Source organism: Limulus polyphemus, unplaced genomic scaffold, assembly GCF_000517525.1.
Source record: "Limulus polyphemus unplaced genomic scaffold, Limulus_polyphemus-2.1.2 Scaffold76739, whole genome shotgun sequence".
Classification (NCBI taxonomy): Eukaryota; Metazoa; Arthropoda; class Merostomata; order Xiphosura; family Limulidae; genus Limulus; species Limulus polyphemus.
In genome coordinates, this window is record NW_013742335.1 from 1 (window position 1) to 24,750 (window position 24,750).

At 32.5% G+C, this 24,750-nt stretch overlaps 1 protein-coding gene across 1 annotated transcript; it reads left to right on the plus strand.

Annotated features, from left to right (window-relative positions):
• Window positions 1-1,021: 1,021 nt before the first annotated feature.
• Window positions 1,022-23,147, plus strand: LOC106477620 (neuroglian-like; the record flags this gene model as incomplete). The annotated part of the gene is made up of 9 exons (XM_013938164.2): window positions 1,022-1,159; window positions 3,106-3,257; window positions 9,114-9,234; window positions 11,187-11,468; window positions 13,481-13,668; window positions 13,926-14,105; window positions 15,071-15,308; window positions 21,930-22,048; window positions 22,961-23,147. Coding segments are annotated over exons 1-9 (1,570 nt in total), but the record flags the coding sequence as incomplete, so codon positions are not given.
• Between the last annotated feature and the right edge of the window lie 1,603 nt (window positions 23,148-24,750).

Below are 24,750 nucleotides of genomic sequence, written 5' to 3' on the forward strand. Positions count from 1 at the left end.
ATGCAAGATTCACTTATCACTGTCTTTCCATAGGATAGATAAGGGGAATTCAAAAAGTCTTTGGGAAAGAATTTCTAATAGCAAGATCAAGTTGAGAATGCAAAATGGTTGAAGACCTCATTGATTATATATGTTTTCATAATATAAATATTTCCTCAGTTTGCTGAAAAACCTCCTACTTTTCATACATTTTTGAGTGCCTAGTGCCTGCTTGAATGAACATTTTCAATTCATAAATTGTTTTAATAAAAACTTTGAGTAAAACCTTTTTTATTCAAAATTTAATGTTACAATAACTTTTTTATTCACTTGATAATCCACTTAATGAATAAATACTTTATCATTCATAAATAAAATCCTACAAAATCAATGAAAATTTGTCTGACAGACTGGAATGCACATTTTTTATCTATAAATTAATTAAACAAAAATTTGATCATTTTAAATAATAATCACTTTCTAATTTAGGAATCACAATATAATTTATATTAGTAACTCAAAGAAATAAGTAAAATTCTTAGTACCTGTTACAATATTAAAGTATCGAAGTTAATAAGTAAAATCTTCTATATTACCATGATGAATGTAATTTCTGTTTAAAGTTTCTATGAGTAAAACTTGACATATATTTCTATGCTTGTACCAGAATTCAATTGGAATTGGAAATAGAAAAATAATCACTAAAGTATGATATCAAAGTTTACTTCTGAATTATAAAATATTAAATGATAGAACTAATTTACTTTTATTGTAATCCTGAAGTTTGGTTGTTTTAGTTGAAGTTATGACTTCCTTGTTCTATTTTTGTTCTAGAACAAAATAGAGCTTGAATGATGAAATTTTATTTTCTCATAAGTAAGTGTATATCTTAAAATTATTGAACAATGAGGAACAGTTTAACTAGAAAATTAACTGTCATATTTGCCCTCTTCTCTGTTCAGTGTGTTCAAGTAAGATTAAATAAAACTATGTTTGTATATGTATAACATCAACTTTAAAATCAATTAATTAACAGAGATTAAACCAAACCCAAGGAGGATCATTGAGGGAAACATAATGACCATTAGCAACTTGGTGAAAGAAGATACAGCAGTGTACCAATGTAATGCTTCTAATGTTCATGGTTATGTTTTCAAGGACTTTTATTTAAACATACTTGGTAAGTTAGAGACTTAGTTGTTTGTAGAGTTTACACTTCTTAGTATTACAGTAATTTATTGATGAATTAGATTTAATTCATATTAAGAATTTGCATTAGGTGGTACTTCATTTTATCAGGTGTTCATATTCAACAACGAATTGAAACAACTTTCAGTGAAAAACAAATAAATGCTTCAGAACTTAAATGCTAGTCACTTAATAATTTATCAGAAATACCAGAATCTTTTAAAGTATTAAACATAATTAAAATTACTTAAGTTACTATTGACAATTTGTGAGTACAGCTAAATTCAAAATATTATAGTGAATCTTTTAAAGTATTAAACATAATTAAAATTACTTAAGTCACTATTGACAATTTGTGAGTACAGCTAAATTCAAAATATTATAGCAACAAATATCCTTATATCAGAGTTCTGAATCTGCAGATCATGATCTATTGGTGAACCACAGAACAAGACACTGTAAAACATAAACATATTTTTTACTTTAAAATTTTATATAAAATAATGATTTTAAAATGTTTTTGAAACAAAAACACAAGATATAAGAACACTTCCTTGTATTGAGAAAGCTTGAGATTTTAGGTATTGAGTTTTACCGAGTATGAAAAATCTATAGTAAAAATTAGGATAGTAAGTAACCAGAAAGGTTGATCACCAATGACTTGGTATTTAGATAAAACCTCAGGAGAGAGTAACTTAATAAATGTGATATGTATATTACTGTTGTTATGGAGATAAATAAAAGAGATATAGTTTGGTTTGTAGACAATGAAGTTTCTGCATTTCATTTTTTTTTTTTTTACAATTCAAATTAACTGCTAATGTTTGTTTTATTGTGGGTAGTGGTTGAAGGTATTGTAGTCAATGATTATATTTGAATTAAATATTTATTTTGTAATAATTTAAGCTATTTATTTTATTATTATTATTATTTTTTATTTGATGGTATACTAATTTTGCATGTAATATGCATCTAAATTTTAGAGAAATACCATTTGGGACACATTGTAACTTAAATAATATAAATTAATAAGAAATTATGTTTATGTTAAGCATCAATAGATGTTTATTAATTAGTGAATAATGATTTACAGAATGTTATTAATACAAATTCATAAAATGGAGCTGTGAATTGTGATATCTAACTCATTCTCACATGTTATATGCTGAATTAAAGAAAGTGATTAATGAAAGATAAAGATAAAAGAAAACATTTTTTTACTCACTTGCTACACAGTCAAATTTTATTTTATGTGCAGTAATGTGTTTCAACCTAAAAGTCACTGGCTGAGAATTTTCCAACATTCTTCGATAGGAAGCTGCTACTAATTAAAAGCTTGATCTTATTTATGAATAAATTTTTCTATTGTGCTTCTTTCAGTTTGTATAAATTTGTTTTATTTTAGAATTCAGGTCCTAAACCTTTGTCCCATCCTGTATGGTACATCAGGAAGATAAAAACTAGGACTAAACCTTAGTTATGGTATCAAAACATACATCAAACAGAAGTTTTTTACATGAAACCACAAGGATTATTATGTACTAAGATTAAACGTGTACTCTATATTACAAACAAGGACTTCACTATACTGAGTTTTCATATGACTGCTGTGTATCTTGCTACACAATCAAATTTTATTTTATATGCAGTAATGTTTTTCAACCTAATATCACTAGTTAATAGTACTTATAATACTAGCAGGAAGAATTGACTGACCAACCATAAAGATAAGTGCTATTATGTGTGTTATGAAAAATATACCTAAATGTTCTATGAATCTGATGTTCAAAACATAGCTTATCATTTGATAGAGGTGAATTATAAAAAAATAAATACTTAAGCTATATAGTTTTCATAATCATTCATTTATAAAACACCTCATTTATTTATATTTTAATAAGTTTTACGGTTATTAAGCATGTGTTTTTAACCTCTCAGCTATTCCTCCAATAATGAGAGAGTCACCTGCCAACATTACATATGCTGTTGTTGGCTCAACAACTACAATAAAATGTCTAGTTTATGGGGTTCCAAATCCCAAAGTGAATTGGAAAAAAAATGGTCAGGACCTTATTGGAAAAAATTTTCAGGTTAGTCAGCATTATTTGGACAGTAGTTTATTTATGTATTTGATTGGTTAAAAGAAAATTACTTGTATAACTTGTAAGATTGGTATTATGGTTACTGAGTGGTAAGGGTATTATCAGATTTACTAAAAATAATTGTCCTCCAAATAACTTTTCCCAAAATAAACTGCTTGTAGGAATAGTTTATAATGTTTCTTAAAGTTAACAGGATCAAAAACTCAAAAACAAGAACTTGCATTCTTTCTTTCACACACAAACAAACATTTGACTGGAGCACTACAAATCTAAAAAAGCTTATTTTTTGGAATTACAGAATAGAATACAGTTTTTATTGATTAACAATGAAAAAGAATTCAGTGGTTGCTTTTTTAGTGTGTATTTTGCTAGCCTTTTATCTGATGAGATAAACAAATTATTTAGTAACTTTTATTTTTTAATATAGACACAAATTGCATGGATATTTTCATACACTTTTTAATCTGTAATACATGAGGAGAAGGTGTTTCAACATTGTTTTTACACTTTGTCTTGTGATGTGAAGAAGTTTTCTATATGAACATCTTATTTTTTATATTATTAATAACTTTTAAGCAAAGTAAATGGTACTTTCATTCTACACAAGCGAGGTCAAACGTGAGACCTCTCACATGCCAAGCAAGTGCTCTACCAACTAACCTATCACTTAAACTAACACATTCTTCCTCTCTAACAAACATGGCCAGTCCTTAGTTCTTATCTAATATTCATATGGCCTTCCTAGCTGGGTAGATTTTTCTGTGTTAATCCAATTTTTACATCAAATTTGAGACCACTTCCATATGATTGCTCTGACAACAGAGTTAAAAAGTTCTAGCCATCATTAGTAAAACAGTTTTTCTTCAGTTATTCAAGCAACCACAAACTAACTAAACAGATAAGAGATCAAATGTGTTGAAAATAACACATATGCATTAATGAAGGCAATAGTTTATAAATCAGTACATCTGCAACAGGACAGGCAAATTAAAAGTGGGAGGGTCCAAGGTTTACTTGATCGAGTGAAGCGAGGGAATGTTTTCGCCACCGGTGCATCCATTACGTCTGGGGTCCAGGGCTCACCTTATGGCCATGGAAGCTCTTGGGTTCGGGATTAAATTTTATGCACTCTCCTGCTTTTCTTGAGTGTAATTTTCCCAATTTTGATGCATTTTTAATGGAATAGGTTTTAAAATGGGGAGATACACCCCCTGCTTCCAAAACACTGTCAAAACTGAAACCTTAAAGATGAAATTGTATTCTACCATTAATAGGGTACTCTTGCTGTTAATGGTATTTTGGGTTATAATTCCCATAATGCAGAACAATATTTGGAGAACTTAGGGGATTTGGGTTAGTCTTAAAATCACAAACTAAGCAATGTAAGCAGGTCATATGGGTGTAATTATAATTAAAAAGACTATGTAAGCATTATACCAAATACAATTCAATGAAACTAAACTATAAAGCACATAAAAACACCAATTATTTGATATTCATATCCACACAAATAATCAGTATACTAAACAAAGATATACTTATGTGGTATTTGATATTATCAACTTGAATGGAACCTTGTGTGACACGTGGGCTATGACCAGGTCACACATCCCAAGACCCAGGCATAGCCATCCCTAATTTAGAACTGCTAACCAGCAGGAGGGCAACCAGTCAGCAACACTTGTTGCACACATGGTCACACTAAACTGAAAAACAGGATTGACTAATATAAATATGATACCCTCACAGTTGTAAGTGTGGAGTATTCATTAGCATAAAATGGCTCAAACCTATGACCCTCTGATACACTGCCCAGAAATCTAACCACTAGATCAAGCTTGCCTCAAGTGAAATATATACATACTTATTCTTACGTTTTCAGTAGGTTATATTGAAGCTCACAAACTAGTAAATGGTGCAAACTTAACTAATACTCATAACACTGGGCAACTAAAAAAAAGTTTTTCTCTGCAACTAGAAAAAATTTATGTTTCTGCGTAATTTGACGATGCTGATTCTAAAAATCATGTTGAAAATTACTGATCACCTCTAGTTTTAGAGTTATGATAGATTTATTCAGACTATTCTTATGTATTGTGAAAGTAACTTTTTCTTTAATAACTTTAATTATTCATTGAAAATTGCATAAAAGAATATTCAAAAACAATACATAATACCAGTTTAAAAAAACACTGAGTATAATAAGATTATATACTGAAAATACATTCAAATATCTTCTTGACTTGTTGCACCTTTTATGTATGTTCTCAGCTTCATACTGTAAGAACCAACAGTAATCTCCCATCATTGCAGGATTCCGTCATTCTTAGTCTCGCCGTTCCATTGTAGAAATATCTTGGTGAAAGTGCTCACTATGCTCATTGCACCTAGATCATTTGGAAAGAAGTCTAAATGTGTCAGGCTGTTATAAGGCTACGATTCTTTACAATAGATGTCTGTGACTGTTGGCAATAAATTTCAACAATAAATGGACGGCACACAATCCACTTGTTTTAAAATAATATATTCAAACCAAGTGAAACTTATGTACAAAAATTCGTTTCACTATTAGTTATCACCGTTGTATCCAGAGCTTTAAATAATTCTCTCTTTTTCATCAGAATCCACACAGACAGGTTCAATTACTTTAGAAAACCTTTTGAAAAGACAAATTATTCTCCTCTACTCTATTATCACAATACAATCAGTGATAAATTCACTTACATTACCTGTGGGTTACTACATCTGCATCCAGAGTTTAAATAATTCTCTTTTACATCAAAAGTCCACACAGGTCAGTTCAGTTACTTTAGAACCCAATTGACAAGACAAATTATTCTTCTCTATGCTGTTATTACAACACAGTCTGCAATTATTACACTTTAAAAAGTCACCATTATACACACTTTATGGCTAAATGCACAATCACCTAGACTAACTTCACTTTTTTCAGTTTTACTTTCACTAACTTACTTGTACTAACTTGGTCCCCTATATACATATTGCCTGAGTGAAGCCTAGAAAATGTTTTACAAACTACGAGACTATGATGTAACAATACTCACTTTAAGCATTGAGAAAAATTCACAAGGTTCAAGTAACATGACGTCGATTCAGAACAACTGAACTACACAACAGATGATTTGTAAACAGTTATGTAAGCAAATTTGTCATAACTATTGCTTCTAAAAATAACTTACTTCAACATTCATATTATATACATTAAATAATACTCTTGTGTTAAAAATGAACAGTACATCTAACAAAATTGGAATTTAAGAAGTGCATCTTTAGTGACATCCTAGACCCCATTTTCCTGTGGTTCTTGAGCATATCATCACAGCATAATTTTCATCCCTGTGATTTCCTACGAAATTTTTAACAACCAGTTTGAATGAATTCCTGGTAGTAAGTTCTTTCTGTTTCAGTACTATTCAGTACATCCATCAGCACTTCTTGAATCAGTGGCCCAACAGAGATATCTTCTTTCATTTTTGCTTCACTGATTTTTGGAAACTTGTCAGACAGATATCTGAAACCATTACTCTCTTTGTTCATTCCTTTTACAAAGTTCTTCATGAGTTCCAGTTCAATATGTGGGGACAGAAACACATTTTGAAGATTCATTAAAGGTTGATAGTCAATATTCTGTTTCTCTGGTATGTAATTCTCTCTCATTGGCCATTTAAAATTTTTTTTTAATCATTTTGGCTGTTCCAGAGACACAAAAAGCCACAATGTTTGGTATACACACTTTGCAGGCCTAGCAAGAGTAAAATAACTTTTAGATCACCACATATATTCCACCTATGGTGATCCTATTTAATGGCCTCAAGTACCATCTGCTTGTTTTGATAAGTTTCTTTCATGTTCACAGCATGAACAACTGGAATCAATGGCTTAGTGTTTCCATTGTGCAAAAGTAATGCTTTCAGACTAACTCTAAATGAGTTGATAAAAAGTCTCCATTCTTGAGGATGATCTTAAGTACTTAATTCTTCTATTAGCACATCAACGTTTGTACAGATGCACAAATTATCTTTCATGCTGTATTGAGAAGCAAGACTATGATGGTGACTTCAGTAAATTGAAACTCTTGTTACAGGAGCTAGTGAGCTTCACTGCTGTAAATGAGAGCCAAAAAGTTCCCCATGCTGCTTTGATAGAGAGAAGTCACGAATCAGATCACTTAGTTCTTCTTGTGTGATCAGATGAGGCAGCTTATGTTGAGTTGCCACAGGAATAGAATTACTAGATAAAGAGGATGAAGGTGATTCACTGTCTTTTTCACAGGATAACTCTTATGTTTCCCAATTCACCTGTGGATGTGTCACTGGAAGACCATGTCCATGAGGTACTGTTTTTATTGCAGGTGCAATATCTGGATATTTAATATATTGTTTAGTTTTGCCGGAATATCCAGAAACATTAGTCATGTAAAAATAACAGTCTTTGGACTCACATCATATCATGGGAACTGCAAATAGTATACTTGCTCTCTTCTTATTAAGCCAATGTGTCAAGCCAGATGGGCAAACTGTACAACACATGTGGAGACCAGTGTTTTTAATGGTCCCCAATTTTACACCCATAATAGTGGTAGTAAACTAACTTTACCTTGTTGATGATGTTTTTCCTTTGTGAAACTGCAATATATTTTCCACAAATGTAGCAGAAATTGTTTGGGTGATTCTTGGACAATCGGACTTTAACTGGAGGCAGCCAGCATTTCAAATGATTTTCTAAAAAAAAATATAAACTAATTTATGCTAATAGAACTGTAGTTTAAAAGATTCTAAGAAACAAAGTTTCACAGAACTTGATGAAGAAAAAGGTCGGAGGAAGAAGATCGGACTTTTTTTTTCAACTGTGCGCTGAGTGAGGTGAAGTGACTAACTGAGTGAGAGGCAACTGAGAGAGAGAGGCATCTGACTCTAGCAAACTGAGCAGGTGAGGGTTTTATGATACCTCAGTAGAGCAATTGAGCATGGGAATGAAGCAAAAGTGGTGCAATTCACAACAATTATATTGAGAACAAATAGTATAACATGAACAATATATTTGGAACTTTACACCAATACAATACAGTTAGTGTTTGAAGTTATCAAAAATGCATGCCTTATACTCATTAAACTGTCCAAGTTAACTTAATTTTACAGCATAAATCTATTATACTGAGTTGATTGCATGGTATTTCATATAGTGCTGATGTAATATAGAGATATTACAATAAGTCAAAATCTAGAGGTGATAGACAAATCTGACTACATTTATGAAATCAGCACTATCAAATTACCCCAAATCACTTGAGTTTTATCCGGTAGCTAATTCTTTGTTGTCCAGTGTAATCATGTGCACATCAGCACAAAGATTTACATCCCATACCATAGTCCTTTACTTGAACAATTAACTTTTCTAGAAACCTTACTATATATGTAAAAAGCTCTAACTGACAGCAACAATAAACTTTCCAAACAAAAGGAAAGGAATGGTGAAGAGCATTTAAACCTTTAAAGGGGCATTCCTTAATTTAAAGAAAAATCAATTTGATCATAAAAAGAGTGTACTATGCTGGTTCAAACAAATTTAAAAAGTAGACTATTGAGAGCCATTAAAACTTTTATTTTCTCTTTGAAAATTTTTAAATGTTGTATTTTTATGTATTCATTGTTAGAAAACTATTAAAGGTTAATGAAAAAATTTAAACATTGAAGTTGCTTACTATTTATACTTTGAGTTAATTTATACTTTGAAATAAATAGCTATTTAAAAATTATGAACATTTCGAGCATTATTTTAAAAGAATACTATTTTGTTTAAAGAATGAAAATTTGTTTATTATAGTTGTTAGAAAATGGAAATCTTGAGTTGGTAAATATTTTAGAAGAAGATGAAGGTAACTACACTTGTCAGGCTGAAAACAAGTTTGGTTCATTAGAAGAGACAGGACAGTTAGAAGTCAAAGGTAGGGATTCTATAAATTTTCATAACTACTTTTATAGGTACACATTTTTTGTACAGAGTTGAGTACGCTATATTATAATGAATTTGAAAATGCAAATCAGCAAGCAATAGAACAACAACAGCCAATATAAAGTTATAGTGTGATGACATGTATTAGAACTACATTTTCACATTGTTTGGCATTTCACAGATAGTGTAATGTCACTAAAAATTGATCACTTTTGGGAAGACTTTCAAACAGCCCTTTCTGACTAAAAATATTCATACACTCAGATCATATATATATGTTCAGATTGGAGGTTTAAAATTTCTTAGATTGGAATATCTCTTGTGGTTAATTACGTTGGAAAACAAAGGAATATGGACCATTTAAAGGCACCAGGACAATCCAGAAAATGTCCTGTAACAAATCATTCTTCAACTGTGGTAAGCAAAGTGTGGTGTCTTGTAACAAATGAGAATCCACAAACACAAAGGACGGTAGCAATAGCCACCCATATGTCTCGGTCAACAATATGCCACATAATCAAGAAGGATCTCTGTATAGAAGAGGCACATAAGTCACATGTACACAAGCTGCTTCTGCAACATATTTGAAGCAGCTGGACAATGAAACAGATATTCATGCTATTCCATACAAAGATATACTGCCAAGTTGTATAAACATCACTTACAGATATCTATGCAATTAAATTTTTGAAATGGGTGCTGGAAAACTGTCACCTCATACACTAGATGGACTATGGAAAGCTGCAAGGAAGAGGAGGTGTGTTTTGAACATGAAAGCCTTATGAATGAGCCTTTTCTTATTGGAAACTACAATTCAGGGCTATTGGCAAGATGCATAGTCTTCAGAAAAAGGATGATTGGATGTAGCTACATGGACTTTAATGACATGGTGAGGCTTAAAAATCAGTAATGTATAAGGTAATAGAAAATTTACAATCAGCAATTTTGTAATGAATTTACTATTGTATTAGCATAATGCACTTCTGTACATAAGTAATATACTCAACCTTCTGTATAATCATATTACTTAAGAATAGTTTTCACAGAAACCAAAAAATTATTACTTAAGTTAGGATTGTTCTCAGAAAAATTTGACTCCTACTTGGAATGGTATCCTGGCACTTTTTTGAAAATGAATAAAATTCTTTTTACAGCAGCCTATATTCACATTTGACCACACACGTGTGAAAATATATCAAAGAACGTTGCCAACATGGTGATGTCTCATTCTTGAATGTTATGAAAGCAAATGCACACTGTCTGAGCATAAAACAGAATAAAACATTGCATTTTTTTGTCAGTTTACTGTGTATGTGCAACATTTTGCATAGATGTGATTCAACTTACATTCCAATAAACACCAGATATGAAAAGAGCAAATAAATATAGTCTTATTCTTTTAATTGAACTAATACACAAACCACTGGTGAAACAATGGCAAATCTGTACAGTGTATACTTGCTCTTTTTTTCTGCTCTGCTCATGAAGTGCTTCAGGTTATTATCATTTATACTCTTGTAATACACACCTATAGCAAAGTATGATCAGCTGATTTATTTTGTGATAATAACAGTGGACAAATATTGAAAACTGTCTTTTGAATAGAAACTATAGTTTTTCAATGTCATTAGTTTTTAAACATTAATTTTAGTTTCTAGTTTGTTAACTTCTTATTTTGAATTTCCATTTTGGCCATTATATTTGTAGTTTTGGTGTTGAAATGATACAGTACATTCTGGCAAATCTTATTTTTTAGTAGTTTCTTTTATTCTGCTGTTCTGGCATTCTCACCTGAAAAGGTTATTTGCTTTGACATTGGCCTTTGCTGTATCTTTCTGACGATTTAATAGCTCATGATTATTATTATGTTTAGTTTTGTACTTATAATATATTTTCATGATTGCAATCTAATGATGTTTTATTTATATTTGTAAACTATTTTAGACAAAACCAAGATCATACAACCACCAGAAAACCTTGAGGTTCCTATTGGCCAGTCAGCCACATTTCACTGTAAAGCCGAAGTAGATCCTACATTGAGCATGACAGTCAAATGGTTCTTTAATGGGGAACCTATTGATTACCATCAGGATCCACGAGTGAAACAGTTAGAGAGCCAGTCACTATTTATCAATACAGTTAAGGTCAGTGACTCTGGAATCTACACATGCTACACTGAAACAGCCATAGATAAGGATTCAGCATGGGCAAGTTTAATTGTTCAGAGTAAGTCTCCAAGTTATTGTATGTTATTCAGTTTAAAAATGCAGAGTTCATAGTTTGTTTATTAACGTTTGTGCTAAAATATGAAATAAAAAAAAGACAAATGTGTAAAATTCTACAATTTAATATAATTAAGTGAAATAGTATAACATACAGCTATAATGTTAATAACTTGTGATGATAATTAGTAAAAATTATGTATGTAACATAAAATTCCAATCTTGTTCAGAATGGCACATTCTTTTGAAATAGTATTAAATGTTATTTTCTGCATTAACTTGTATTTATTAAAAACTTTTAATTTATTGATATTCCATACATGTATTACTTTGCATAAAAGTGTTACAAGTTTTTGCTGCTATTACCTAAACCAATAGGTAATAAGAATTGCAATGACAAATGAAAATATATTAAGATAGATAACAGAATAAATGAGGTTAAACTGAAAAGGATCACAAAAATACAACAAAATATAAGCCAAAATAATCACAGTGAACTAAAGTAAAATTGTAAATTTAAATTTATTATAAATTCCTCCATAACTAAAGATAGAGTTATTCCCTTTTTGATATAACATGCACTTTCTGGTGAGAAATATTGATGGAGCAATAAACATATTTAAAATATACGCTGCCTAGATGTTTGGAGTGATTTTTATCCATTGGCGAGTCTTGTGATATGTTGAAGATATATCCTACTTCTATTACTTTTGGGACAACCAGATGTGAGTAACATGTGCTGTGGGAGAGATGACAGTACTATAGTTTGTAAATAATTATTATATCCTCTAAGACTAGAGAAGTCTATCATAATATAGTTTTGAGAACAAGACAGAAAATTCAATACTCTCATTCTATGACCAGAAGATGCTATCAATCATAAAGAACTCTCACCTACTTTGGTTGATTTCATTTGTTGAACAAAAAGTATCTTATGCTTTGTTTATTTACATTATATCCAGTTCCTTTCTTTCTTCAACTCAGTCAAATTCAGAGATTCAGATTTACTCTCTGATACCTTTTCTACGAACAATAGTTATTGTAACTAAGAATACCATACAGTTTAAAATCACAAAATGGATACATATAACACTAGAAGATTGTCAAGGTCCTCTTCTTATTTTTGCTGTTTGTCTAACATCATCCAGTCCATCCATAAACAGACTTTGCACAACCCACTGTGGTTCATGATAACTGTTGCTGCAATTGCATTGATAACTGCATGGTATCCATAATCTGACCATTCAGTGAAAAGACATCCTTTCACTGTTGATAAGGTAAATTGTTGGTGTTTCTGACTCAGATAGTATTGTAGAAAGAAGATGTATTCTTGTAACATACCTTTTTGAATTTTGAATTTCATCAGTCATGTCAGTGATGTATAGTCACTCAAATAATGAGATTCCTACAGTACAAGCAGTGGTGGTAATGGTAATGTCTGACAGACAATATGCTTCAAGCAGTTCTTCTTTTGTCACACATCATCAGTGTTTAAGAGCTGTTAATTAATGACTTGCATCTAGGGTTTTTCCTTATCATCTTCAAACTTCATAGCCCCAAAAATTGATCAAGAATGTGGATTTAGCACTTCTCATGACTGGCAAGAGCCCTTGATTCTGGAGGGAGCCTCTGTTAGTCCTTCTCACATTCTCAGATCATGTCCTCACTTCTGCTGCAGCTTCTTCCTTTCTATACTGTAAGTTATAAGTGGACATAAAAAGTAATCTTCCAAAATTATGGTTTACAAATTCAACAACAGAGAGTTAAAGAGGCCAAAAAAGAATGTTTAAAATAAATTCAGCAAAAATTAATACCTGATTATGTCACCAAAATTTTAACTTGATCGCTTAATCTGTGATATTCACAGGCAAAACTGGAACCAGTGAGTATTTGATAATATAAACAAAGCTAGTAAATAGGATTTCTAACAACTGGTTTGAGCACACTGTAGCTACACTATATAGTGAATGTAGTTGTTCATTTATTTTAACACAGAGAAATATTTTTTAAAATTAGGTGTTCCTGAACCTCCAATAATAATAGATGTTCAGTGTGAAATCCATGTAGCTGACATCCAGTGGGAGCCAATGGGAGATGGTCATGCAGTAATCCTAGGATATAACATTCAATACAATACTAGTTTTAATCCTGATATATGGAAGGATTCTTTTGTCAACATACCTGCTTCAGACACTCGCTTCAAGGTAGGTTACATTGTTAATGTTTACCATTGAACATACTTATTGTACTGTCTCACTGAAGTAAAAAAAACATAAAACATTTTGTGTAATGCAGATATTTAAAATATAGAATTTTGGTATATTCTTTTTTTCAAATAATTATGATGTTTCAACTAATCATTATATGCAGCTGTAATAGGCTATCTAAACTTTACATCAGAAGCATTGCAACTAAGGTAAATTTATTTTGTAATGTTACATCTTCATTTTTGGATTTTCAGGTAGCCATGTCACCATGGACTGACTACACTTTTAGAGTAATTGCATTCAACAAGATTGGTTCCAGTGAGCCAAGTGAATATTCCAAACAGTGTTCCACTCCATCAGATGTTCCAGATAAACATCCAGACCAGGTGAAAGGTGAAGGAACCAAACCAGACAATCTTGTAATATCATGGAAGGTATGTTATCAGGAACTATTTTGTGTGTACAAGGAAAAAACAAAATTTCTTTCTAAAGATAAAAAAAATCTGAAACTTGAAAAGTCATGAAAGGCATCTTTGGAATGAAGAAATAATGAGCAATAATAAATGGTTTAATATAGATTAAAAAGGATAAGAAGTTAGAAACACTTAAAAAATGAGTGATTTTAATAAAAGGGTGATAATTTAACAACAGGAGTACAACAAGAATTTTTTTACAAGAGAGCTTACTTTCGATCCATCAGTTTCTAATGATATTTTATAGTTGATAAATGTCTTTTGTGTATATCTCCAAATCTTTCCCTTCCTCTTGCACCCAAGAAGCCTTATAAATGATAAAAATCTTCAAATAAGAAAATTTTTAAATGGTTTAATGATATATAAAAATACCAAACAATTGGTTGTTCATAAAATTTTATAATTAAACAAATAAATTGTTGAATGAGATTTCCAAAACTGTAAGAGAAATGTATGGGATTGTTTTAATAAAAATTATAATTTAGGAATAAATATTATTTAGAGACTTTACCAAAACTGATAGTATAACATTAAGAAATAGTAAATTGTTTTACAAAAAGATAGTTATTTTTTTAACAAAAAGGAAATACAGAGACAATTTTACTAAGAATACTAATTTAAAATACTAAAATAAAATAAAAATCACAATGTGGTAATAGTATTGTAATCAATAATATATTTTGAATATGAAATCATTTTCTTTCAGTATATTTCATGCTAGTTTCTCAGGACATTTGGGAAAGTTACAAACAAAATAACATTTATTGTTTATAAACTTGTCCTTTTTCTCTCTCCATAACCTAAAATCAGAAATTTCAATCAGTGAAGATCAAAACCATTACTTTTAAGTAAATACAAATATTGCATTTTGATTCACATATATTAAATTTACAACTTGCTTTATAAAAACCTTCTTAATTCATCAGCCCATGCCAAGAATTGAGCACAATGCTCCAGGGTTTTATTATAAAGTCTACTGGCAAAGAGATGACCTACCAGATGCTCAAAAAACGATAAAGTTTGTGAAAGACTGGAAGCAAGGAAGCTTAGTAGTGGATCAACAACCAACTTTTAGGCCTTACCGAATAAAAGTTGAAGCATACAACAGCAAAGGTCGTGCTAAAATAACAGCTCCAGAGGTGCTTGGATATTCTGGGGAAGATGGTATGCTCAATTGGTTTGATCCAGTAAATTAAAAGTTTATTTTACAACTTAGCTTCTTGTAAGATCTTTGGTTACAATGAGTAAGATCACCATAACCAGCTGTCATTTTTTTCATGCCAAAATTGGTCTTTGGAATAAACAGAAAATGATGTTTACAGCTTTAGTGCCATCAAAATAATATAATAATAGTTGGTAATTTAATAAAAGTTAGTTGCATAAGTGCTAAATTAGAGTATGTCAGTTTACCTTTAGTGCAATTGTGAAAAAACAGTCCCAGTAATATGAAACAAATAAGATGCTGAAATATGTATGTTAGTTTATAAAAAAAAGAAAAAGATAACATTTTCATTTCCAACTGGTTTTGTGATATGTAGGTATATAGTATGTTTTCCACCTGCATAAGGTGATATATGCAATTTTTTAAATATTTTGTTTATTTCATGACTATGCAGTTTTAGCATAAACATCTGATCCAGAAAGTCGATGAGATTGTCTAATTCTAGTTGCTTTGTTTCTTCACCATCTATGGTTAATAATGTCTATTCTGCCCAGTAGGACATTGCAGTAACATATAGGGTCTGAGTTGAAAGGATTAGCATGTAATATCCTTTGCCGACCAATTTGACATTGTCTAAATGTAACAGCTGAACAATGCTGTGAGAGAAATAAGAAACTAAACTTACCTGTTGAAATCAGGCATTCTTTCTTAGTTCATTTCTACTTGAAATTCTAGTAAAGATTGTTGAGTAAAGTCTTACTTCAAGATCATGGTTTTAGTTCAATGGAGGTAGATCTTGAAAGAAAACTATGGAGCTAAACACACTTCAGCAGATATTACTGTGGTTCTGTTTCCACAAGTACATATGCTGTATTTTTTGTCAAATAGTAAAGATTGTTTTCATTTTCACCAAGAGTGTAAAGTCTTATAATTCCATACTTGAAGAAACTCAGTCAAGTTATCAAACACAGAATACTCCCTTTATTTCTTTATTGAATCTGCTTTTATTAGCAGGTTTACCTCTCTGGTACTTTTGGGAAATTTGTTTAATTTGTTAAAATAACATAAGTAAATAAGAAGAAGAAATTTTGATACCATGTATCAGGATTTATTGTAGGATTTCTGAAGTGATAATGTAAATACTAACTCTTGCTTAATCACTTAAGTTTAAAAGAAAGCTTCTTATGAAAAGAATTGTGTTTTTTTGGATATAGAAGTACTCGTGACTGAGAGAGGAAGTTTACTAGTGGGGAGAGATGTCAAGTTTAGGACATAGGATTTTCACTGTTTTTATAAAGGTCTATAACATTTGTTAGTCTGCAGCTGCTAACATAGGAAGATTTCCTTGTGTCTGTTGCACTTGAGGCTACTTGAGCAGATGCTACCCCTAAGAATCATTCTCTGTATAAGAAATATGCAGATGACTGAGGTTGACTAGAATGGATTAGCATCTGGAAAGTGTAAGACTGCATGGAGAGGTCTCTACCAAACTCCTACGTTATTGTCAGTCAGAATACAGCAGTTCCAGCTCTATTCAAAACCACTGTTGACTAGTAGACAGAGGCTGGACATACTTCTGATGGATGAATTCTGCTATTCAGAGTTGTTTCCTCCGCATATGAGGCAATGTGGACTAATGGGGAAGACCGTGACCTATAGAGTGAGGCATCTTTCAGGACTGAAAGGTTCCCTACGATGTTGGTTGCAGCTTTAAACCCCTGGGGTCATGCAGGACTGTACAATGAGCCATTTTGAGTAGCTAATCACCCTGTACCATGGACCAACTATCTGTTCTGATGTCAGCTTCCCTGTGAGTAGCTTCCACCCAGGACCATGGACATTGGTAGCATCTCTTCCTGGTATTTGTTGGGATTATGAGAGAGAGAGGTGGGGCTTTGACCTGGCATAAAGGTCCCTGTGAGAAAAGACAAGCAGATAATGTATCTGATATTCAAGGGGACAGCAAGCGAGAACGTAGACCATTTTCTAAAATGATTGAGGCAGGTTACTCCTGAAATAGATGGATGGACTAAAGAACAGGCTATGCAACCCCTGGTCTTGAGCTTAGATGGTCCAGCCCTCATTGATGTAGAACACCTGAATGAGGAGCAGAAGGATGAATGGAAGAATGAGGGTGAATTCAAGGTTTCAAAAAAGATTAGCTCTGAGAAACTGGCTGCATAGACCAGAATCTATAACAAGTGCAAAGGAAAGTATACTCAGCAACGACATCTATAGATGGGGAAGATATGTTAGTTGATAAGTTCACCGAAGCACTTTACCAGTGAGCTTATGTGACAGCACCTGGGAGTGAAGGACATCTTCATGCAACACACTCTTGAGTAGTCACTTCAAACCAGCTGTCAGAGAGGAAGAAACCTACAGTGCAGCTGTAATGGCAATCATACTCATCTGCAGTATATGGACAGTGCAATGTTGGTCTAACCACAGAATATATGCTGCAACAAGTTATGTTCATGGGACATGTACTTTAACAAAGTATGGAGTATGTGCCTTCACAAGGGTGCATGCCACTGTCAGGTCCTCCTGACATACACAACCACAACTGATACCTCTGTCTAGACATCATCCAGGATGGGAAAAGCAAAATGTCTGCTCCACTTGTGGACTAATGGGGCAATAGTTAAGGAACTACCCATACTGTGCCATGCAGCAAAGATGGTAGAGCTATTAATTCCAGCTAATGACTCAGCAGATGCCAGCCATCCCACAACATCAATACTTTTCTAAGCAGCAAAGTAGGCAAGGACATAAATAGTCGCCATTGGATCAGCAGGTCTAGAATGACCAGCAAATGCTCTAGAAAACTGAAGGAGTCCAATTAGGGCTTGACCAAAATATACCAAGGAACACCACCCATGTACATGGAAATACTATAATTCTCTTTGCTGCATACACTCATGCAGTACACTGTACCTGGACTCGATGTGGGTGGCATTGGATGACTTTCCCATAGAACATCAGCTCACCCATTGTACAGGTAAAACTGATAAACAAACTCGAGAGTACATCCATCCTGAGGCTGCAATTTCAGATCTGATATCAGATACAACTACTTTCATTCTATCGGTGACATCTCCTAGAGTGAGCTAGAAATCAAATTCTCTTCTAATGTCTCATGTCTCGTCTCCACATTTGCCTGGAAAAAAAAAGTTGATATTCACTGGTCATAGTGGTGGTCTTATTCAGAGGGCTTGAAAGATTGTGATGTTTACTGGGTCCTTGCCATTGCCGTGTCTACAAGGAACTCAAACTTTGTATCATTATGAGCACATACCAAGCGCTACTTAGTCCTGATAGAGCTGGACTGACCATTAATCTCTTTGGTACAAGCTGTCAGCTGTGCCCTCTCAAGCCAGTGGCCTTTAAATTATTTCTTACCATAGAGTTCTAGGGACAATAGCTGCATCACTATTGCATCACACCATATTGTGCGTTGATAACAATGGTACAGCACAAATTCTTGTACTTGTTACTGCTCATTTAGGTGCTATAGGTTACATGCATCCATGCTACACTCCTTTACTAGTGCAAGTTTGGTTTGATCTTACTGAATAGCAAGGAGCACCTAAGCTAGCTCAGGATTCAATAGCTGCTTGTCCTGGGGCTCTCAAAGTGTTAACTTTGGTATTCATCTGTAGTTACAAGGCATACTGAGACTTCATCCCTTATTGGACAGATCACTGCCCATGCTAATTCTGTATGCTTTCTGAACAAGATAAAGTTTCATGTGTGGGTTCTAAGACCACATTATATGGCAACAATGTACAATACTTTTTTTGCACAACACAATAACTGGATGGCACCAATGTGTAACCCACATTTGTGCTAACATTCAATGATGATTTTCTTCTATCCACAAGTGAGTTGTGATGTTCAACACTGGTGGGAATGCTGTATGGTGTGTGAGCCCAGTGAAAATGTCAAGACAGAGTAAACTCTATTAGAGAATTGTTGGGCCTCTTTTGCAGAAGATAGCTCTGAATGCTGCTTGTCCACTCCCAGACTGAAAGAGGTCATTGCTAAATACTCATTATTGACTACTTCATGAAGTAAGCTGAAGCTTATAGCTTAGTTGATACTGTAGAACAGACCATTATCGATGTGATAGTCATGAACTGGGTGGTATTATTTGGAGTACCATAAGATATTCATACTGACCTGTGCTAATTTTAACAGCTATCTGTTCACTAAGTTGTGTAAAGTGTTAGATGCCTTATCATCTCTGTCTGATCATTGGGCAGAATTCATAATAAAAACCACCAAGCAGATGCTTTTGAAGTTTGTTAACTCCAACTGAACCAACTGGAATGAACACTTGCCATATGTGATGATGACATGCAGAGCAATAAAACAGTGATGTACAGACTGTCAACTAAACCTACTCATGTTTGGACAAGATGTGTTACTCTCTGTGGGTGTGAATGTATGGTTCTCCACCACGAGAAGACACCATTGTTCACAAGAATGTATAGAGTGGCTGAGATTGATAATGGTCAACACACAAATTCACCCAATAAAAGGCCGAAAATGCAGCATGGTACTATCGGATGGTGAAAGAACAGATGTTCTAATGTAGGAACATAGTATGGTTGTTGTTTGTATGCAAGCTGCATGAAAGCAGTTGGATCTGGCTGGTTTATTTCACACCTGATACTCTGAGAAATTGGTCCTCTGTTGTATTATTTATTGCAAGTGTGCAAAAGCATGGAACTCATCTCTAAACTGCATAAGTATGTCACAGATGAGCCTTTAGTGCATTGGCTTGGCCAGGAGTATTGAGAACAAATCAGTGAGTCAGCAGAGGATGAGGACTTTGTCTCGCATCATCCCAACTTGACTGATGAAGTTGAGGAAGTTGCAGAGAATTATCTAGTGGGCTTTGACAAACCAGATAAGGAGTTACTGGAAATGGAAGCGACTATCAGTTATGACCATTGGAACAAAATGCTAACATTGGCCTCCAAAGCAAATTGGGTGAGATTGATTATCGGCTTGCCTCATATAAAGGAACAGAAATGAAGTTTGGTTATCTATCTAATTTCAAACATTTAAATGAGACTGAAATTTTTGCTGCAGCTAAAAGATTTGGAGACATATACTGTATACACATATCTAGAATGCTCTTTTCTTGATGAAATGGTACAGTTTGTGAAATTTTTTGATTGTGAAACACCTTCTGCCCAACAATGCATCAGAGCAATAAAAAAAAAACTCTAATCTGTTTTCCTAATGTTGTTGTGGCATTAAGGATATACTTGTGCCTACCTGCCTAAAATGGCTAGAATAAAAAATTAATTGCATGCTTTGATGTTAAATGAATGCTTAAATGGCCATTAGAAAGGACATAGCTTAGGCAAATAGCTTATGAAGCTGTAATTAGAAGTTTTGCTTCTGCCAAAGCAACGAAGAAATGATTTTAGGGTAATGTTTTGGCATGCTTCTATAATGTTGTACAATAACTATATTGTTTTTTTATGTACCTTACAAGTAAATAATTATTATTATAATCATTTAATTTTAATATATCACCTTAAAAGTTAGGTGTATCATATTCTAATTTACTTTGAATAATTAGCTCATATTCTGTAATTAACTTACTACGTATTAATTATAATTAACTTCAAATTTGCTTGTACCCTATTCAAGGGGCCTCAAAAACATAAGTGCGCCAGGGCCTCAAACTACCTTAATGCAGGCTTGATGAAGATATTTGGTAGTTTAAAGTCATGAAACTGGTGTGGTTTGTTCTGATGAAAATGTTTTTTTGTAACTTGGTTAAAAGTGTATTTTTCTGATGTATTTTTATATTAGTTTAGAAAGGGGAAATTAGTGAATTTTGTTTTGATTAATTTTTAAGTTATTTGATAATTGTGAAGCTTGTGTAGTTTTTCTGAAAGTGTTTATTACTTTAAAGTACTGAAAATGGTAGAATTTTTTCTAATGTGGATGTTTGTTGGTCTCAAATTTTGCACACTGTGCAGTTTGTTCTTTTAAAAAATGTAGTGTTGATATTTGTATTTCTTGTTATTATAAACATTCTTGTTGGTATGAAGCTGGTGCATTTTGTTGTATGGATATGTATGTTATTTAAAGTTTTGAAATTGGTTGAGTACTTTTTATTTGCATTACATTACAATTTATTTTTCTTTACTTCACAAGAAATATTCTTTATTTTAAAATTGTGTACTTGATAGGTATGTTTTAATAAGTATTCTTAGTAATTGGTAGTTAAAGGCTTACAATCACTTTCTTCTTATGTTCTTATTAAATTATTGACTTTTACTTAAGTTATTTTAAATATTATATTGACACCATTATTTTGAAATATCTTTATGTTATTACTGTTATCTAACTACTTAATTTTCATTGCTTACTTGCTATCTACCTGGCTAATTATTCTTCAGCTGCTAAATCTTCTTCCAGTTTTGCTGTTTAATTCAAGAGTAGAGATGAAAGCATGTTTTTGTGCAGTAATTATAAAGAAGAAATATTTAGCAAAGTATTGAATTTATCACACATCTTAGAAGCAAAACTATTAATCTTGAAGTTAATAGTAACATTAGTTTTGTATAAATAGATAATGGAATATACCTTTTTAGTTCCACTTGAAGCTCCACAAAACTTTCGATTGATAAGATTGATCAGTGCAACAACAGCAAAGTTTGGTTGGGATGCAGTACCTTCTTCCTCTTTAAGAGGACACTTCATGGGGTATAAGGTGAGAAAGTAAAAAGTTATTTGAATATTTTTCTTCAAGTTAAACTAATTGGCATGGGAATTAATTTTTTTTTTGTAAACAGAAAGAAAAGATATATTTACAAATGTAATTCATGCAGAAGTCTTTGTAGTACCTTAGGTTTCCCTGCAGATTAGTTGATTCATTATATTAATAGTTGTAATTCTTTTTAATAATTCAGCTATATAAAATATAATTTTTAGCCATTTAGAAATGGGCTGAGTTTGGCTATGGATTTGTGGATCGACCAGTGATATATTTTGTATATTTTTATGGACAAAAGACCTGGTTGCCATTGTGTATTACAAAGTTTTGCCAATAACAGATACTTATTTAGCTTGTGAGCATGTTCTCACAACTACCATAATTAATTTTTCAACAATTACTCAAATATTGTAACTTTTTATTCCCTTTTTTAAGAAAAATGAATACTTCTTAATCCATTTGCAGGTAGGTAACCAATACACACAACAAAATTTATATAATGAACAGATATTAAAATTTGCTTTAGACTGTTAATATGATGTGTGTTTAACCTGTCCATTTTAGACTTATATTTTAGTTAGTATTGTGATAGTAGTTTAATCTCTACATGGTCACTTTATCTTCTATCTTTATATGTTATACATAAAGCCAACTTTAAAGTATAGCCTTAACAATTACTAATAAATTGTATAACATACAAACTTAGAAGTTTTGATATAACATTTGAAAGAGAAATGTTTTCTAAAATGTGACATTTTTATCATGGGAAACTGTTAAAATCTACTTGAACATCTCAAGTGTTTGTCAAAAAGTAAAAGTCTTAAATCTTAAAATGAAACATTAAAAGAAATAAACCCAAACTTTTATTTTCTGCTATCTCATCTTCTGTTTGATGTTTTCTTGTTGCAGATTCGAATCAGGACTTCAGAAGACCATCCTGATCACTGGAGGGAACAGTTGTTTCCTGAAAATAACACTCAGGAGATTGTTAATATTTTAAAACCATTTTCAAAGAATGTTGCTGAAGTTGTTGCAGTTAATGGAAAATATTCAGGACCACCTTCACACAAAGTTTCTTTCATCACACCGGAAGGAGGTAAACACAGAAATACAAAGATTTTTAGACATATGAGAATAATAATGATAAAGAAAGGTCAGTTCTTTAAAAATATTTGAGCCAAAGTTTTTTAGTGTTTGTGAAACTTCTTATTTACTTTTTTGCTTTAAATAATTCAAATTCACATATGCACTTACATCTGAAAATAGTTTTAATTAACACGTTTTTCCAAGGGTTCTTTTAGAACTAAAGGGTGACTCATAAACTTTGTAAAGATGAAAAGTTTTTTTAGTACACAAGTTTTAATTGTTCACAGTTTTTGTACATTTCCTGAATGAAATATAGTCAAGGATTAAGTTTTAACTTGATTTATTATAAACACATAGTATAATGCAGAACAGTTATGATTTTAACTCAGACCCATTCTAAGTGAGTTTTAAGAAACACTAAACACAAAGTATCTACACCTATATCATATACCAATGTGGTATTTTCAGTTAAAACTTATTTCTCCTATGTGTAACAAGACAAGAGAAACAGACATAATCAGAAGCCTTTTAACATTAATTAGTATGAAAATACATTATATGAGTATAAATAAAACTGAATGATGAACACACAAAAAGAATATAATACTTACACAATTAGAAACAATATGCATTACTTACATCATAGTGCAATCTACACTCAGGGGGGGAACCAAAGGTAGGAATTCTCTCACCTTACCTCAGACCAGATACAAGATTTTCCAGCACTTCTGTAGATCATCTGCTCATGGTGGCGGTATGACATTGATTTTATTGGCATTTGCCAGGGCCTTCAAAGTCTGCTTCAACTTCACATAAAGTCATTGTACTTCTAACTAAGGTGGGACTTCATAAGTTGATCTTCTTCTTGGTCATACAAGGCCCTGTCCTTTATACAATTGGTGGCTTGCTCAAGTCAGTGTAGGTTACATCCTGTAAATATGTCTAGTGATAGTCATAGGTGAGATGGTGAAGGGCTCTAATCTCTGCTTCACCTAAGGTAAACTGTGAGGGTTGCTTTTGTGGTGGTGGTCTGAATGTTGTTGATGTAGAGACACTCACATTCACTTGCAAGACCCTTGTTGTAGTAGTCGCCAGTTGTTGATCCCTCAGTTTCTGCTCAGGTAGACAAGTCCAGTGCTTGATTGACTCTCAGGAAAACCTTACTTCTGAGAATGTCTTATTTCGGTAATGAAATATAGTTGTAAGTGCACATTTGATGTACATGACACTTGGCGGTAGCACATCTTTTGATTTGAAATCTTATTGACTGGAGCTGATGTCTGATTGGTAGCTATATTGTCTCCTCCTTCACTTGAACTGGTGTCTTTTGAGGAATAACAATTTGAGGCTGAGCCACATGAAGGCTGGGCTTCAATGGCATAGGGTCTGCTGTAGCCTCATCATGGCAGGCTGCATAGAAGGTGAAAGAGGCTTTTCTGCTCTGTAAGGCTTAAGAACCAGTTCATTGATGGATTTGACAAGACCCTAGGCACCTAATGCATCACCCAGCACTGCATCTTCATCCATTGGAATGGCCATTGAGTCCAGGTATTCTTCATTACTAAATAGGAAGTCCTGGACACAGAGGTCTTCATAACTCTTTTCCATTCTAC